At 25.0% G+C, this 19,603-nt stretch overlaps 1 protein-coding gene across 1 annotated transcript in view; it reads right to left on the reverse strand.

Moving 5' to 3' along the window:
• Positions 1 to 9,653: 9,653 nt before the first annotated feature.
• The window catches only part of LOC126265310 (basement membrane-specific heparan sulfate proteoglycan core protein-like), a 90,107-nt gene continuing 80,157 nt past the window's right edge, over positions 9,654 to 19,603 (reverse strand). Inside the window, exons 2-9 of the mRNA XM_049966307.1 lie at positions 16,265 to 16,552; positions 13,219 to 13,309; positions 12,994 to 13,156; positions 12,677 to 12,846; positions 12,477 to 12,599; positions 12,019 to 12,285; positions 11,559 to 11,663; positions 9,654 to 9,781 (exon numbers count right to left, since the gene is read on the reverse strand). Of these exons, the coding sequence (XP_049822264.1) occupies positions 9,654 to 9,781; positions 11,559 to 11,663; positions 12,019 to 12,285; positions 12,477 to 12,599; positions 12,677 to 12,846; positions 12,994 to 13,156; positions 13,219 to 13,309; positions 16,265 to 16,552 (1,335 nt within the window). The remainder of the gene's footprint in view (positions 9,782 to 11,558; positions 11,664 to 12,018; positions 12,286 to 12,476; positions 12,600 to 12,676; positions 12,847 to 12,993; positions 13,157 to 13,218; positions 13,310 to 16,264; positions 16,553 to 19,603) is intronic.

Below are 19,603 nucleotides of genomic sequence, written 5' to 3' on the forward strand. Positions count from 1 at the left end.
ATATTTTACTACTACTGTATATAATTATATAATTTAACAAAATTAAAAAAAAATAATAATTATTTGAAATTAATTATTTAATTAACATCAAAATTTATTTTTTTTTTAAATAAATAAATATAAATTTTATGGTCCTTATTTTAAATAAAATAATTTGTGTATAAAATAATAAAAATGAATAATTTTACGAAAATTGGGATAAATATTTACTACTGCTACTGTATATAATTATATAATTCAACAAAATTAAAACAAAATAATAATTTAATGATTTTTTTTAATTGAAAATAATTATTGAATTAACGTCAAAGTTGTATAAATTAGTTTATTTTTTTTTTTCAAAATTTTATGGTCTTTATTTTAAATAAAATAATTTGTATATAAAATAATAAAAATAAATAATTTTCTGAAAATTGGGATAAATATTTACATCTTAAATACAAAATTTAAATTAAATAAGATTATGTAAATAAATGAATCAAATTAATAAAAAAGTAATTTAAAACAAAAATGTTAATTTAAAAAATATATAAACAAAAAATTATTTTAAAATATTATTTTTAAAACTTAAGAATAATATATCATATATTTATATAATAATAATAAATAATTAAATGTATACATATTGAAAATCGTCATTAATATTAAATTTTACCACTACTGTATATAATTATATAATTTAACAAAATTAAATCAAAATAATTAATTGAAAATAATTATTGAATTGACGTCAAAGTTGTGCAAGTTTAATTTAAAAAAAAATATATATAAATTTTATGGTCTTTATTTTAAATAAAATAATTTGTGTATAAAATAATAAAAATAGATAATTTTACGAAAATTGGGATAAATATTTACTACTACTGTATATAATTAAACAAAATTAAAACAAAATATTAATTTAATGATTTTTTTTAACTGAAAATAATTATTGAATTAACGTCAAAGTTGTATAAATTAATTTTTCAAAATAAATAAATATAAATTTTATGGACTTTATTTTAAATAAAATAATTTGTATATAAAATAATATAAATAAATAATTTTCTGAAAATTGGGATAAATATTTACATCTTAAATACAAAATTTAAATTAAATAAGATTATGAAAATAAATTAATCAAATTAATAAAAAAGTAATTTGAAAAATATATAAACAAAAAAATATTTTAAAATATTAATAATAAAATATATATTTATATAATAATAATAAACAATTAAATATATACATATTGAAAATCGTTTGATCAGGCTGAACCACGAGAGAGACATAATGCACGAAGGAGACAGTAAAGGCCTTCCCTTTCCTGTTGGTCTCGTAGTGGGAGACTTTTACTGTCTTTGTCGTGCATGATGTCTCTCTCGTGGTTCAGGTAGATCAAACGCTTTTCCATATGTATATATTTAACCATTTATTATTATTATAAAATATTTATTATATTATTTTTAACATTTTTATAAAAATAATAAAAATTAAATAAATATTACTAAAAATATAGAAAATAGTTTTATATAATTTATAAAAAATATAATTAAGGTAATATAAATAATTATTTAAAACCCATTTTGGTGTCATTAATTTATTTTTTATAAGTTAAATGCAGAGAAAAAATTCTAATTTCTAATGTCCTGGTTTAAAATGAATAATTGGGACAATAATTCCAACCGAAGTCAAATAAATATAAAATAATAATAATAATAACAACAGGAGAGTTGATTTAATTATAATTTCCTCGCAACTAATTCCATTACGTACAATGTTACGGTTTCGGAATGTAAACGATGGGCATCGATAAATTCAGTCGGATAAAAGTCGTTGGTTAGCGTAGCAGTGAAAGCAGGACGGAATGAAAAAGGGGGGTTGGATGTTTGCAGCATGGTGCCTGTCTCCACTAGACACAACAACTACTCGAGTGACATCACCGGGATCAAGGAGGTCTCGGCCCTCCCCCCATAAGTCTCCCTCATATACATATTATTAAATACACTTTTTTGCCGGCGTAGCGTCGAATCAATTTTTGAGCGAATGACACGCGAAATTTTGAATTATCGCCGTAGTTGGTTGGGCAAATTTTTAAAAGGGCTATTTGTTGAAATGTGTTTGGACAAAACTGGAAAATCAACAGAGGTTTTTGTTTAAACTTGGGAGGGAGACAAATTATTCAAATCACGAAATACCGTTGCAAATTACACAACCTTGAACTGGTAAAATATCATAGCACAATATTTAAATATAACTTTGTGGGTGTTAATTATTTTATAATAAAAAATATATAAATAATTATAATAATTAATTTATATATGAATCAATAATAAAATACATATTTGGTAATATGTCTTAAATCAATTAGGGTGATTAAAAAAACCAGAGAGGCAAAAATAATAATAATATTTAAGGCCTCAAAGTTCTTAATTAATTTCTAATAAAATTGTGAAACATACATTTAAAAAAATTTAGAAACTTACTTAGAGTTAATAAAATAAAATACAAAATACACACAAAATATTTCTTTTATATTTTTGTGTTTATTAGAAGAAAGACACTATAAATAAATTTATTATTACGCAGTATGTTGTATAATAAACTATGTTCATTTAATATAAAAATAAGTTTTTTAAAAATTGCATATAAAATCGTTTATTTATATTCGTGGAGGGAACAAGCATCAGCTATTATTAAAATTTGAAACAAGAGGAACGGAAATTTAATTATAATAAATACGCTTTTGTGTAGGACAATATTTATTGGCGTAGAATACATTTATTGATTTATTTGTCTATTTATTATCCTTAATTTAATAATAAAAAATTGCTGTCTATATTTATTTTTATATATAAATATGCGCATCCACCAATTTTAAAAAAAGTTGGGCGCCAATTGATTAATTATAAAATAAATGTTGTAAAATAAAATAAATTAATAGAATAAATAATATAATTTATGTTTCAAAATATTGTAATTTAATTTCTGTAATAATTGTGATGAATTTTAATAGAGTTAGATTAAATTGAATCCCCGCAGTGCCATAATTACGTTGCAGGAGTGTTAAGAAAATAATTGCACAGCGAAATGACGATGATATGCAGTCATGGCCGAAAATACGAAGATATTTATTCGTTTATTCATTTATGCAGATGTCATTTGTGCTAACATCTATCTTATTACGTGGCGTGCAGTTCCTACACGAATTGCAGGCTTTTCCTCCACGGAGAAAGAAAAAAAACTAAATGAGCAACGTCAGAAACGATCCGACTATTCGTCGAATAGGTCACGGCGGGTTTATTAGAAATAATTTAAATGACATGATCCCGGACCGCACAAAACGGCGATCGTCGGTCGCAATCGGCTCCTGGTGGATAATTCAGACCGATGAAATGTCATACTTAAATGCCAATCAATTCGTTTTCCATCAATAATAATTTATGTGGTGCGGAATAAATAACGGTATTGCTTCGTAACTATTTGTCAATTTAATTAGGTTTTAACTCCTCGGTTTTAATTGTCTGTAAATTGTGGTATGATTAATGTGCATACAAGCTACAAAACAAACAGATTCATGGCCTTGTTTTATTATTATAATATTTTAATTGTCCCATATTATCAATTTAATAGTTAAATAAAATTTGTAATTTCTAAAAGTTTATTAAATCATTTATAATTCAGTTGATAATAAAATATATTTAAATAAGTAGCTAAAATTAATAAAATACAAATAATTACATTTCTTAAAATTTGAAAATAATAGTAATATAATAAAATTAAATGTTTGACCTTTATTTTATTTAAAAAATTAATAAATAATATACTAATTATTAATTATACAGAATTGAAACTAAATAAATTAAATTGATTTGAAATTAGAAAATTATTATATTAAAATATTATTTTTAACAAAATATATTTTAAGAAGTAAATAAATATTGAAACTTAAAAAAAATTATTAAAACTAAAAGAAATATTCTAAATTAAAAACATAATAATTTTGTTATCATATTCAATATAATTAATATTATTTCTTAATTGTATAAAATTAAGGTAAACATTAATTAAAATGAGTAAAGATTAAAAAAATTTGATAATTTTTAACAAAGTATACTTTAAAAAATAAAAAAAAGTATTTTAATTATACACTTTAGTTCATTGGCAATTTAAAAAATATATTCTTACTTGAAAAAATAATAAATAATATAGTTTTTAATATTTATTAATTATAAAGTTGAAGCTAAATAAATTAAAGTAAAAATTAATTAAATTGAGTAAAAATTAGAAAAAAAATTGATGATTTTTAAGAAAATATATTTTAATTATTGGCAATTCAAAAAAAAAAAAATGCTATTAAAAAATATTTGAAATTAAAAAATTGAAATATTTATAGTATTTTTTATTATTTATTAATTTACAGAATTGAAACAAAAATAAATTAAATTGAAGAAAAAACAGAAATAACAATGAATGACAAATTTTAACAATAAATTTATATAGTATAAATTTTATGTTAAAATATATTTAAAAATTATAATATTAAAAATATTTGATATTAAAAAATTACCATATTCATAATATTTATTATCATTTATTAATTTACACAATTCAGATAAAAATAAATTAAATTAACAAAATATTAGAAAAAAATATTAATAACAATTTTTAATAAAATATAAGATATTTAAATATTCAAGAATAAATTATATTTATTTTAAAAATATTTAAAATTATAAAATTTTAATATTTATTATTTATTATCATTTATTGGTTTACAAAATTCAAAAAAATATAAATTAAATTCAAGAAAAAATATTAAATATTAATTTCAACAAAATGTAATTTAAAAATTAAAAAAAAATTTTAAAGTATAAATTTTAATACATATAAAATACAAAAATATATTTTGAAATTATAATATTTAAAAATATTCAAAATTAAAATAATAATAATACTTATTATTATTTTTTTTTAATTTATACTATTCAAACAAAAATAAATTAAATTGACAAAATATTAGAAAAAATATTAATCACAGTTTTTAATAAAATATTAATATATTTAAATATTTAGATATTCAAGAATAAGAATTTAAGATATTTAAATATTCAAGAATAATTTATATTTATTTTAAAAATAGTTGAGATTAAAATATTGAAATATTTATAGTATTATTATTTATTAATTTACAGAATTCAAACAAAATCAAAATAAATTGAAAAAAAATTTGTAAAAAATATTAGTATATATAAGTATACATTTTACGACATATAAAATACAAAAATATATTTTAAAATTATAATATTAAAAAATATTTGAAATTAAAAAATTTTCATATTCATAATATTTATTATTAATTATTAATTCTGTCAAAAATTAAATAAATTAGAAATTAGAAAAATATTAATATTAATTTTTAAAAAAATAATGAATATTTAAACATTGAAGAATAAATTATATTTATATATTTAAGAATTACATTTTTTAAAAAATATTTTAAATTTTATTATGTGTGTGGACAATACTAATTCTCATTATTTACAATTGCAGAAATTTAAATCTTATAAAAATTTGACATTAATACATTACTTTTTTTATATTTGAAAACTGTTCTGTACAATATTTAATAAATCAAATGTACATTTAAAAATATATTATTATTTTGTTTTAATTTTCTTAAATTGTACGTTTATATGTTAAAGAAACGAAAAAAAAATTAAAATATCTTTTAAGCAATCTAATTTTGTCCCAAAAATGGAGTATATTTTGTTATATTTTATCTTGAATGAATTTAAACGCGATTACAGTTGGTTAGTGTAGTAACAACGAAGACCACATATGAGGCTTTAATCTAATAGTGTTTTGAAAAACGTGCAGCACATAATTAATGCAGCCGTTTGATGGTTAACAACGTGTCAATCTTAATCTACATTTTTAGAGATAAGGTCACTTAATAAGTAAATTAGAATATGTCGTATTAAGTTGAGGATGATGGGAATGAATATTCAAAGAACGAACGAAAATTTACATATGAAGAGCGTAGTCTCGGAAAAGTTGCGTCTCGTTCTTACGCCGCGGCAGCGCGGGCTGACAAAGCGGCTCCACATTACAAACTAACTAACAAAGCACATTTGCGGTCAATGGATATTACTTTTTAGGGCCTCACTCCACCACTTCGGCGGCGCAAAAAAAAAACCGCCACGTTTCGCCATTAGCGCACCGCTGAAAACATCTCGGACCCACCCACTTTTCCATTTGCAATGGAAAAAATTTATTTATGGGCCAGCGACACAATGGCAACAGTAACAATGCATAAGAACACTTGCTTGAGGAAGACGGTGCATAAAAAACTTGAATTTAATGGATGAGCCCGAAAAATTCAAATATCTGGGTCATGAAATTTTCAATTCAAGAAAATTACGTCAAAACTATTGATCTTAATTTATTTATTATTATAGAATCACACAAATTAACACAAACTAATCTAAAATGGAAATTATTAAAGGCTTCTAGTTTTTAATCTATGTCTAGACGACTAAAAATAGATCAACAAGATTCAATAGCCTTAAGTAATTTTAAGTGCATTCAGAAATATTTGTTGATTTGATTGCCCAACTATTTTATATTTAGTCTTAGCAACAGCTAAAAGGGTAATTTAAATTTTTGGTTTATGTTCTAACATTTTTGTAATAGACTGTTGAACAATTTTATATATTTTGTATATCTACGTTTTTACACTTTTTAATTGGACAAGGTCAAAGATGAATTAGAAAGGGGGAGGTCAGTTTTGACAATTGTTAATTCTCTCCTTGCAGTGAAAGTTATTGTTTTATTGTTACATATTACAAAAAATGGATTGATTTCGACAATTCTGACAAATCTGAAAAATGGCTTGAAGCTGATAAGTCTGCTGGAACATTACTACAGTAAGTCTTAACCCAAGAAAGATTTAGAAGACTGTATCTTAAAGGGATAAAACGATAAATATAAATAGATTCTGCTGAAAAAATGAGCAATCTCTTGAAAAATTTGAATCAGCCTGATTATTCAATAAAAATGAAGACTTCTTCTTCATGATAACACAAAATCACATATCACATTGAAGACTTAAATGAGTTTTAAAATGTCAACGTTTTATTTTATCTACAATAATACATATATTTCTCCATGTGACTGTTTATTATTTATTTATTACTACAGTAAGTCTTAACCCAAGAAAGATTTAGAAGACTGTATCACCAAGAGATATAAAGATCAATATAAATGGATTCTGCTGGCAAAATGAGCAATCTTTTGAAAAATTTGGATCAGCCTGTTTATTCAATAAAAAATGAAGGCTTCTTCTTCATGATAACACAAGACCACATTGAAGACTTAAGGAAGCTTTAAAATGTCAATAAATAGGACGTTCTATCTCATCTACCATAGATTATTTATTATTTATTTCTGTCATTGTAAAATTTTTTATAAAATAAACCTCTTCTTCAGTCCTAAGATTTATTTTTCTTGGCTTGTAGAAAGTTATTGATTATAATGGTGATTATAAGTTATTTTGAAGAAAGTTAAATTACTTTTTCCAATATCTAATAATAAAATATTCCTTAATAATTAGTTTTATTTCTCTAAATTAATCCAAAATGATTAAAAATTAAAATTTCAGTTACTAACATCTGTTTTGACAACTAAGTGATAAAAATTGAATAGATTTGGAATTTTCTGAAAAATTTATTTGTTTTTTCACTGAATTTAAATTCGTACTTTTAGTTTTCCACAGAAACTTTCACACTTTTTTACCTCTATTTTAAGAACTAAATCGAAATAAATTAAATACATTTTGAGTTTCGTTGAAGAAATAAATATTTGTTATCTCGTTGAATTAATGTACCTATTTTTAGTGTTCCTTAGAAACATCCACAGGTTTTAACTTCTGCTGAGACAACTAGATTCATTCGTTTACAGTTTCTTCCGGATTTTATTCAAGGCTAAGAAAGAAATGTATTTGTCTCTCCAATTGCACGACTCTTCTAGTTTTTCTGACGATAAACAATTGTCGTCATCAATTCCTAATAATTAAAATCAACGTATATATTGAATTTCTGTCTAGACAAGTAAAACAGTAGATACATTTGACACGGGGAAAAGTGGAACATTGTATGCATTAAAGTCACGACACTATAATTTAACAACTTGGCGAAGACAGCTACAAATATATTAACCTTTAAGACTCGATGGGCATTCCTGATAAAAATCACAAGGCAGCGAATAAGACGTAAGTCACAACCATGTGATGTACTTTTGTTCATTTTGTTTGTATACCGTTGAGATCATCGAAAATATTTTAATTCAATCAATTCGTTAATTTTTTAACCTGGTTAACATTGTTTATTTAAATGTCGTACACAACGTAGCTGAATGACTAGACTTATTAGGATCTGATCTGAAGATTATATTAAAGTAAAAATATGTTGTTGATGTCATCGTGTAAAAATGGAGGCAATGAATATTTAATACACCCACTCTTAGAGTATCATACTTAGACCAACTACGTATTTAAAATTATAATAACAAATTATATCAGCAAAGTAAGTAAGGGCAAAAATTATTAAAACAACCAGGATTAATATTCAACTCCACAAAACACACAATGATATAAAATCTAAGGCCGCATTGTCCCCATCCCGAATAGAATGTGTTGGAGATTGTAGACAGTGATTTCTTACTGTTACCCCGCCCCATGATTGCCACCCCCAACTGAGAGGGTAATATGCATGTTCAGAATGTAATCATACTTTATTCATATTACAGTCGCGAGACACTCAATTGTATCGTTCTCCCCCATATTCTCTGATTCGGTCAAATGACCAATATAATCTCAGATTTCTTTCTCTTTTTTTTTTCCTCATTGACTGATTACAAAATTTATTATTTATCACACTTGGTTTTTAATTTTGAATCATGTTCGTATTCTTGACGAGGTGATATGAGTGATGAGAGTACCAATAAGTGCATAATTTAAAACTGATGCAAATAATCTATAAAAAGCATAAGTGATTCAGAGCAGTAACTCTGAATCACTCAAAATTGTTATAATTCTGTAAGTTGTGGCTACACTATAAAATAAACAATCTGTAATCTAGTCATGACAACAAATATTTTATTTAAGATGCATTTAAAATTACACATCCCACAAACAAGCCTTTATATTGTTGATTATGTATTTATAATGATTTTTCTTTGAAGTTGAACATCATACATTTTAGGATGTGTAGAATTAGCAGCTTAAACATGAAAAAATGTAACTATTTTATCAATCATTATTCTTTGTTTAGTGTATAATATCAGCCAACCTATAATAAAACTATAATATAAATTTAATTTAATGTCTTATAAACACTTTATTATTATTTTTTCAGTGTATCATTGGATAGTAAATAATTATTAGAGTTTAATAAGACTGATACTATTCATTACCATAACGAAAATATTTGTTTATGACCTTTGAAATTTTGGCTCAATATTGGTGGTGTATTCTGGGTTGCCTATCTATCAGGCGTTAGGAATTTAATATTACACCAAATGGAGGAAATATAAATAAGCATGAAAAACAATTCTTTAGTTCAGCAAAATCGTCCCAAAATATTATACTTGTAAAGGTACAAGAAAAATGTGATTTACTTACGTTCTGGACGACGACAGTCCCTTTCATCAGTTTCATCAGCACAATCTAATACTCCATCACAGATTTGGTCCGGTTTCAAGCACTTGGTTCCATCACATTGGAAATTAGGTTGCTGACAGCCTATAAAAAACAATAGAAATCTCACTCAACTTGTAATTTTGTTATATATTATACGTTTTTATATTTTTGATACAGTTATACAACAATTTATATGGTTTCTTCTTTACAAATTGTGAGACATCGTGGCAATAACTGTTTTACATAAGAGTTTATAGCACAAAAATATCAAAAAGCAGATACACTTAACATATAAGTTTAATGCTCTTAAGCCAATTATTAAACAATAAATTACATTTGACAATAAAGCATGTCAACATGACCGCACTTTCACAGTTACACATTTACCCCCACAATTTCCTTTAGATCCATCACTACAATTTCTTTCTTCAATATTGGCAGGAGTATTAAGGTCACCTAGATCATAATGAAAGAGTTGATATATCAAGTTTCAGAGCAATAACATCTAATTTTACTATATAACTCACAATATATCTCATCAGATCTATCCGAACATTTAAATATTCCACTGCATACGTCTTCTAGACAAACCATCTCACCGTTGTCACATCGGAAGGGATACTCACATTCTTCCGGTACTTCTCCACTACCAGAGAAGTAATTTATACCTAAATATTGTTGAGATTACTACTTGGAAGTGGTATATACCCTAGTGGATTTACAATTAATTAAAAGCCAATTAGAAACAATGATTTGCTGTTTTCTTTAAGCTTTTACTTAACGCACAACAATAATGATGTTAGGAACATTAAGAAATTTACCCTCACAGTCTATCTCATCAGTTTCATCCTTACAATCTATAATACCATCGCATAATTGATCAAAACAAATTGACCGTCTTCCTTCATCGCATTGTACATATCTTTCGCAAGGTACGCCTAAATTATGATTACATATTTTTATCTATTGGTTATAAACATCGAGTTACTACACCAAACTTAATTACTCACAATGGATTTCATCAGATCCATCTGAACAATCAGATACTCCATTGCAAACATATTTTTGACAAATCTCTTGGTCATTGTTGCACACGAATAAAGATTCGCACTGTTCTTCACCACTTCCAAAAGAATCTGTTCCACCTGAATAATAGAATAGAGTTACTTGAAAGTAATCTCTGTGTGACATCCTTTGTTTGCTTTCTAAAGCTCACAATTAGCACCCAATTCTTTAAAGCACCACCAAAGTACAACAAACACAATTAAACGTTTAGAAATTTACCTTCGCAGTTCATTTCATCAGTTCCATCTATACAATTTGGAATGCCGTCGCAGAGATTGTGATGGCAAATCGTCGTTCTTCCTTCGTCGCATACATAGTCTTGACACGCGGTTATATTTATGTTTGGCGAGCCTAAATCAGGTTAATTTACAAAAATTTCATTTTAATTTATACCCTTTTTAACAACAAGTTACAACAACATTAATTTTCGTGACTCACAATATTTCTCGTCTGATCCATCTGAGCAATCATCTAATCCGTTGCAAACGTATTTCTGACAAATTATTTGGCCATTGTTACACTCGAATAAATATTCACATGTTTCCTCTAAAGTTTGGACTTCGAAAGTGTCATTTGGACCTAAATAAATGTGATGTTATTTACGTAATATTTTTTAAAATGAACGGCACAATTAGAAATGTTACATTTAGCCTCACACTCAGTTTTATCTTTTAGTCTTCACAAATTACAAATCTTTTGTTCACTTTGCTTTTTAGGATTGCCTAATTAACATTAATACGAATAGAACGTATCTGTTTTCAATATTTTTGTTACTACCCTAAGAATTTGGGAAGTACCAGTAACCAATACTTACAATCCATTTCATCGGTTTTGTCCGAGCAGTCGTAACGGCCGTCGCATCTTTGGCTGATTGGAATGCATCTTGCTAAATCGCAGCTGAACTCCCCAATGCGGCAAGCTGCAAACAACATCGATTAATCAAAAGTTCCTGACATTGTTTGAATGAGCTTTATATACAAGGCAGACTCGCCACAATTAGTACTAAAATGATCTATATACATAATTAATTAATAAAATTAGTGGGTACAACACAATGTTTTCGTTAATATAAGCTTCACAACTGTCAGTTTTCGAGTCGCCAATGAATGATCCATGTTTTATTAGAGATGCGTCGGCGTTCGAACAATGATGATGTTATAATCTATTGTTAAATTGGTTCCCATCACCACTAAATGACCACAAGCCGGGTTTCCAATGGACACGTGCCCGAAGGCATGTGCCAGTGGGTCCTCCAAACAAAATCATAAAAGTACCAAGATCCTGGGGCGGTTTGGTCGGACAACCGTGTTCGTCGGAACCGTCAAGACAATCGCGCCTGCCGTCGCACATTTGGTCAGCGCAAATGATCTTCGAACCGTCCGGACAACGGACCGAGTCGTCGGCACGACAGTCGCCGTCTCCGCTGCCCGAGTCTATGGGAGGCGGCACCGTTAGCTCGGGGAATACGGGGAAGTTAAATAATGATTCAGTGTGATCCTGCTGGGGTGTCGTTTCAATCTCCGGAGCTTCGGTGGTGGTACCTATGCATTCAGGAGAAATGGTCAGGAACAAGAGTTTTTTAAAGTTTAAAAGTGTTCCTCACTGAGGAATTTAGTTTATTATTGGTGATTTTCGACATTTTGACAATTTTCACAAAAGCTTTGGCGTCGTGCCAAAATTGTGACTTAACAAAACACGACAAATAAAATAAATAAAAAAAAAAACAAATTACCTGGGCACGACAATTCATCACTACCGTCATCACAATCCTTTTGACCATTGCAAATGAACTCGTTAGAGATGCAACCTCCGTCATTGCATTTGAACTCGTCAGAATTGCAATAGTTTTCAGACGCTAAGTAAATAATAATAATAAATTCGAACAAAATAAAAACAACAAATAAACCGGAATCCATTTTTAAGACTACTAACCTATGAATTTCTTAAATTTGAACTCTTGCGGAATGAGTGCGTAGCTTCCAAGACGTTGGTGGTCGTCCACGTGGTCCTTGAGGTCCTGTCTCAGTTTGGCCTCGTTATAAAACCCTTTGGTTTCCAAATCGGCTTCGACCAAGATGGTGAACGAATCTTCCTCACGTTTCCTAAAACACAAAAGGACTGATTTAAGTCTTGGCTCTTCCAAATCAATTAAGGGAGGGTTCATGTAAATATCTTGAGTAAAACACGACATAAAAATAAATTCGGATAGTTCCCGTTCTGACCGGTCGTTAAAGTTTCCGGGCACTTACCCGATTTTGATGATGGTGACGGTCTGCTCCCCGGGGGTGTTGCTGTAGACCTGCGACAGGGCTTCGGTCAGATGTTCTGCCATTTTCTTGAACACAAGCGAGTTTCTGTCGTCGTATTCAACTTGGTATGGTTCGGTTACTCCCAACGTGATCCTGTAGTATTCTGTGGATAAATGAATTATGACGATTTGGATTCGTTTTCGTTGGTCATTGCTGATGGTTTACCTGGATGCGTGTCGACCGGTTCAGGTTCGTCGATTGGTTCGGACCCTGAACTTCCTGATGAAGGATCGTACCATTCGCCGTCGTCTTCGTCCTAAAACCATGGATTGATTTTAATTGAATTACTTGAAACTTATTAATAAACCATTTATGTATAGTTAAAATACATTTTTTTAATTAATTTATTAAATAATTCAAGTTGAATTAACTTAATAAAAATTTTAAGAAAAAATTAGAGAAATTAAATTATGAAGCAAATCAAATTTAAAATTATTTAATTTTTGAGAGTTTAAATTAAAATTTCAATTTATTAAGATATATATTAATAATGAATGTTAAATTAAACATGAAAATATTAATTTAATAATTAATCATTTCAGATATAAAGCATAAATTAATATTTAGTGTAAATATATTTTTGTGTATATATTCTTATTAATATTTTAAATTAACACAAATTTTTATTATAAAATAAAAATAATAATAATTTGTATAGTTATAAGTTAAAATTTAACAATAATACGTGATATTAACATATTAATTTTATTAAAATTGTGTTGTTTATGTTACAATTAATTAATTGCGTGGAAATTCAATCGATGTTTAATAATAAAATAATAGATAATTATGTTTATCAATGCTAATATACTTATTATTAATTAACAAAATTCATAAAACAATAATTTTAACGTTAAATCGTAATATTCAAATATTTAATTTCAAATATTATCGAATTAAAATGATTACTTGTTAATGAAACAAATTAACAATTAATTTTATTATCAATTTTTACAAATATTAATAATATTTATATAATTATTAACATATATTTTCAAATAATGATTAACAATCATTAAATACTGATCTTATTTATAATTTATTATTTATGTATTAATTATGTTTACGTAATATATACAAAATACATTATAAAAATAAAAATTCGTCTAATTTTTTCAATTTTCAACAATATTTAAATAAAATATAAGGTGTTTAAAAAAAATAAATCTAAAATAAGAGATAATTTAAACATTTTTCTTTCAAAAGAAAAATTATTTAAAATTTATAATTTAAATTTTTAGTAATTAATTTGGTTATTAAGTTCAACAAATATTTTTAATTATCTATTGGATATTTATCTATAAATCTTAAAATTACAATTATATTCTTTTAAGATAAAGATTATTTAAAATATATACTTCAGATTTTTTTAATAAAAACTAAGATTTTCTATTATTTTTAAAATTAAATTAATGATTTTGGTTTATTAAATGTTTACCAATAACACTTTCTATAGATAATTTACAACTTTATTCTTTTAAGATAAAGATTATTAAATGAATACATTCTAATTTTTTCATAAAAAATATTTCTTGCTCTTATTTTAATTAATGTTTTAATTTATGTTTATCCTAAAAATTTCATAATTAGAAATAATTTAATTTTAATTTAATTTCTTTAAAATAACGAATATTTAAAATATATAAAAACGAATATTTTTAAATTAAAATTTTAGTTTATTTAATGTTTGTCAATAAAACTTTCATAATTAGAGATAATTTACAATTTTATTCTTTTAAGTTAAAGATTATTAAATGTATTCAAAAATGTTTCTCGTCCATTTTTTTATTAATTAAATTGTTATTTTTAGTTTATTCATGTTTAACATAACAATTTCATATTTAACTATAATATTTTAAGAAAAAGATTATTTAGAATATAAACTTCAGATTTTTTAATAAAAACTAATATTTAAATTATTTTTTAAATTAAATTAATAACTTTAGTTTATTAAGTGCATTCTTCAAATTTTTTCATAAAATATGTTTCTTGACTTTTTTTCTTTTAATTAAATTAATATTTTTAGTTTATTCATGTTTAACATAAATTTTTCATATTTAAAGATAATTTACAACTATAATATTTTAAGATAAATATTATTTAAATTATATTCTTCACACTTTTTTTAATAAAAACCAATATTATATTATATTATTTTTTAATTAAATGAATAATTTTAGTTTATTAAATGTTTATCAATCAAACTTTCATATTTAGAGACAATTAAGAGTTTTATTTTTTTAAATAAAGATTATTAAATGTGTACTTCAATTTCTTTGGTAAAAATTAATTTTTCTTGCCCTTTTCTTCTTTTAATTAAATTAATATTTTTAATTTATTACACGTTTGTCTTAAAATTTTTATATTTAGAGATCTATTTATATTTATTCTAATTTATTCTTCATATTTTTTTTAATAAAAAATAATATTATATTATTATTATTTTTTCAAATTAAATTAATAATTTTTGTTTATTACCTGCTTATCAATAGTTAGAGACAATTGACAATTTTTTTTGGATTATTGAATGTGTACTTCATTTTTTTAGTAAAATTTATGTATGTTTATGTAAATGTTTTCCACTCTTTTCTTCTTTTAATTAAATTAATATTTTTAATTTATGTTAAAATATTAATTATTAATTAATTATTAATTTTTTTCATAAAAAAATAATTTTTTTCTTTTAATTAAATTAATATATTTAGTTTATTTATGTTCAACTTAAAACTTTCATATTTAGAGATAATCTACATTTATATTCTTTTAAGATAATGATTATTTAAAATATATACTTTAGATTTTTTTATTCTAGTTTATTAGATGTTTATCAATAAATCTTTCATATTTAGAGATAATTTATAATTTTATTCTTTTAAAATAAAGATATTAAATTAAAAATTAATTTTTCTTTTAATTAAATTAATCTTCTTAGTTTATTACAAGTTTATTATCAAATTTTCAAAGATAAAGAATATTATTTAGATAATATAGATTTAGATTTTTATTAATAAAAAATAGTTTTTTTATTAATAAAAATTTTATATTTAGACATAATTCACAAGATTATTAAATTATACTACAAATTTCTTAATAAAAATTAATGTTTCTTCTTTTAATTAAATTAATATTTGTAGTTAAAAATAAAGTTTAACTCAAAATTCAGATAAAATAGTTACCCAGGACAATTGAAATGCACTGTAACATAACTTACATCATATTCATCTTCAGCCAGTTGTTGGTCATTTTCCTCCTCCTCTTGGATTTGGCCGATTTGTCGATGCTTCCTATTCGCCTTGCCCAAATGTTTGTCCGGTTTGGAGGCGACGTCGGCGTCACGTTTGGTGAACAAATTAGTCAGGCTGCGCTTCAACCTCCCAACCGTGTGGGTCAGCCAGTATTCACCGTCATCCTCCTCCAAACTCCTTGCTATCCTGTGGTGGTTATCGTCCGACTTGTAATTCGTTTGGTCTACACTTTCAAAAACTAAATCCGAATCGACCTGCGGACAAAAAACAAATCCCAATCAGTATAACATAATGGGAGGCGGTAAATCCTGCTGCGTCTCGGCGACACAAAGAAAATGAAAATATGCCCGGCGATAAAAAGTAAACGGCGATTATTATGCATTCGGAATTAAGCCGTGGCCGTTGAGTTAAATGATGCATTTTTAAGTGTCGGGCCTCGGAACGGAAAAAATGGAGTAAAACGTTAAGACGGAGGAGCGTGGGGAAAGTAAAGTCGGGACGCGCGAAAATGCTATCAACTCGATATCACAGCGTGATATGAAGTTATTGCCGAGATGCGGTTAGATTCACTGATGTGCCTGGGATGTTACCGGCCTGCCTAGACGATATACATCGATATATTCTAAACATGATTTTAACCCATGGAACGTGTATTTATCAAAAGTCGGCGGTTCTAGTATTTCCGTGTTTCGTTTTGTTCTTTTTGTTGCTAACTGGTTACATGTCCTATTGTTTGTTCGCTGTAGGTTGTCGCGTCACTTTAAATTTATTATTTAGAAATTGTTTATAAGTAGGTTAGAAACCTTCTATTTGTACTTGCTTACTTGTAAATAGTCAGTTTCATCCAAAATTTAACATATTCAGTTTATTGATAATTTTATTCATAATATAACTATAATAAATAAAAAAAATATAAATTTTATTTATGAATGTGACTTTAATATTTACTAACAAAATTAATATTTTTTTTTACAAATTTTATACATTATAATATACAGACCGAAAAATATTTGATCCCACTGTATTTTGAGAGAGATATCATGTATGAGAGAGATGGTAAATGTTTCCCACTTTCACACTTTTACTGTCTCTGTCGTGCATAATGTCTCACACAAAACTTACTCGGATCAAAAGTTTTTCTGTCGGTATATTCAATATCTACATTTTTCATAATAATACTATAATATAATTGTAGTTAATAATAAATATTGGGTTCTATTAGATAATACAAAAAAATTGTAACAAAAATAATAAATATTTTATATTTAATTCAAATATTTAAAATAAAATTTCACATTTTTTAAATATAAAATATTAAAGCAATAAACCCAAATAAAACCATTGTAATTATAATTAGTGTAAATTAAAAATTTATTGATTTATAATTTTGGAAAATTTTAAAATAAAATAAAATAAATTATTACAATGACAATACTATAACTTGGCTAGAAAAAAAATGGTTTATCAAATAAACCATGTCAGTATGAATATACCGGGTGGCCAAATTGTGTAAGAATTGTTTAGCATTGAAAAAGCTTCTAAGAGGGCCGCTGGAGGGTCCAAAACAGCTGACTTACCAAGAAAATCCGTTTTTCTTGCTAATTATCCATAAATGGTGTATTTAAGACATTTTATTATTAACTTGAGAACATTTGCCATATTTTTTATTACAATTTTTTTGACAAAATAATAAATATTTTATTATATTTTATGTTTAATTTAAATATTTCAAAAAAAAATCATATTTTTTAAATATAATATTAAATCAATAAACCCAAATAAGAGATTGTAATTAATATTAGTTTAAATTAAAAATTTAACATTAATTAGTGACTTATAAATTTGAAAAATTTTATAATAAAATAAAATAAATTATTACAATGATAATATTATAACTTCGCAAGAAAAAAAATTGATTTATCAAATAAACCATAGCAGTATGAATGTACCGAGTGGCCAAATAGTGTAAGAATTGTTTGACCTCGAAAAAAGTTTCGAAAATGGCCACTAGAGGGCTCAAAACAGCTTAATAACCAGGAAAATCCATTTTTCTTACTAATTATCAATTAATGGTGCATATTTATGATAAACTTCAGAACATTTTTCATATTTTTTATTACAATTTTTTTGACAAAATAATAAATATTTTATTATTTTATTTTTAATTTAAATTTTCAAAAAAAAAATTCACATTTTTTAAATATAATTCTAAATCAATAAACCCAAATAACAGATTATAATTAAAATTAGTTTATTTTTTTATCAATTAAACCATACAAGTAAAAATATACCGGGTGGCTAAATTGTGTAAGAATTGTTTGGCCTTGAAAAAGTTTTCTTACTTATTATCAATTAATGGTGCATTTAAGACGTTTCATTATTAACTTCAGAACATTTGCCATATTTTTTATCATAATTTTTTTAATATATGTCTCTAAAGTGGTTATAAGGCGTTAAACAAGATAAAACCTTTTATACTCATAAAACTGATATATTTTATAGCCTTTCAAAATCGGTTCAAAGATTTATTCGAAAGATAATTGTATAACAATGATTTGAAATCAGCTGACTGACATCCTGAATTAAGTCCAGGATCAGATTTGTAGAACAAAATGTGGAGATATTGTAGAAAATGACTTTTAAGAAGGTTTTAAGTAAAATTTTTATTAAATCTATATTTGAGAATTAAATAAAAAGAAATTTATAATTTTGAGCAATATGTATTAAAATAATATAACAATGTACAGCCTGAAAAAGCTGAAAAAATTGAAACTTCGATATTTTTCTACTAATTATCAATTAAATGTACATTTAAGATATTTCTTTGTTAACTGTGGAACATTTGTCATATTTTTTATCACAATTTTCTTGACATATATCTTAAAATAAACTGATGGTAACACGTTACTTCAATTTGGATGATCAGAAGACGGTAACCTTTCATAACCAACTAACTATTTTATATTTTATACATTTTTTACATTAGTTGTTAAAAATATTGTCCTACAAAACTAATAATTTGTTAATTATTTTGTAATTTTTTAGTCCTTTCAAAGATTTGTTAGAAAGAATATCGACTATTGTAAGAGCCACTTGGATAAAAATAATTTTAATTGAGCTGACTGACGTCCTGAATTAAATTCATGTATATTTGTATTCTACAAAGGGTTTAATATTCAGTTTAGTTGAATTAGTTTCAGTATATGTTGGTAGTACTGAATTTGTGGATTTTCGTGAACTTTATGAATGTTTTAAGAAAAAAAAAAAAATCAAAGTTTGAGAATTAAAAAGAAATAGTAATTTAT

Source organism: Aethina tumida, chromosome 4, assembly GCF_024364675.1.
Source record: "Aethina tumida isolate Nest 87 chromosome 4, icAetTumi1.1, whole genome shotgun sequence".
Taxonomy (NCBI): domain Eukaryota; kingdom Metazoa; phylum Arthropoda; class Insecta; order Coleoptera; family Nitidulidae; genus Aethina; species Aethina tumida.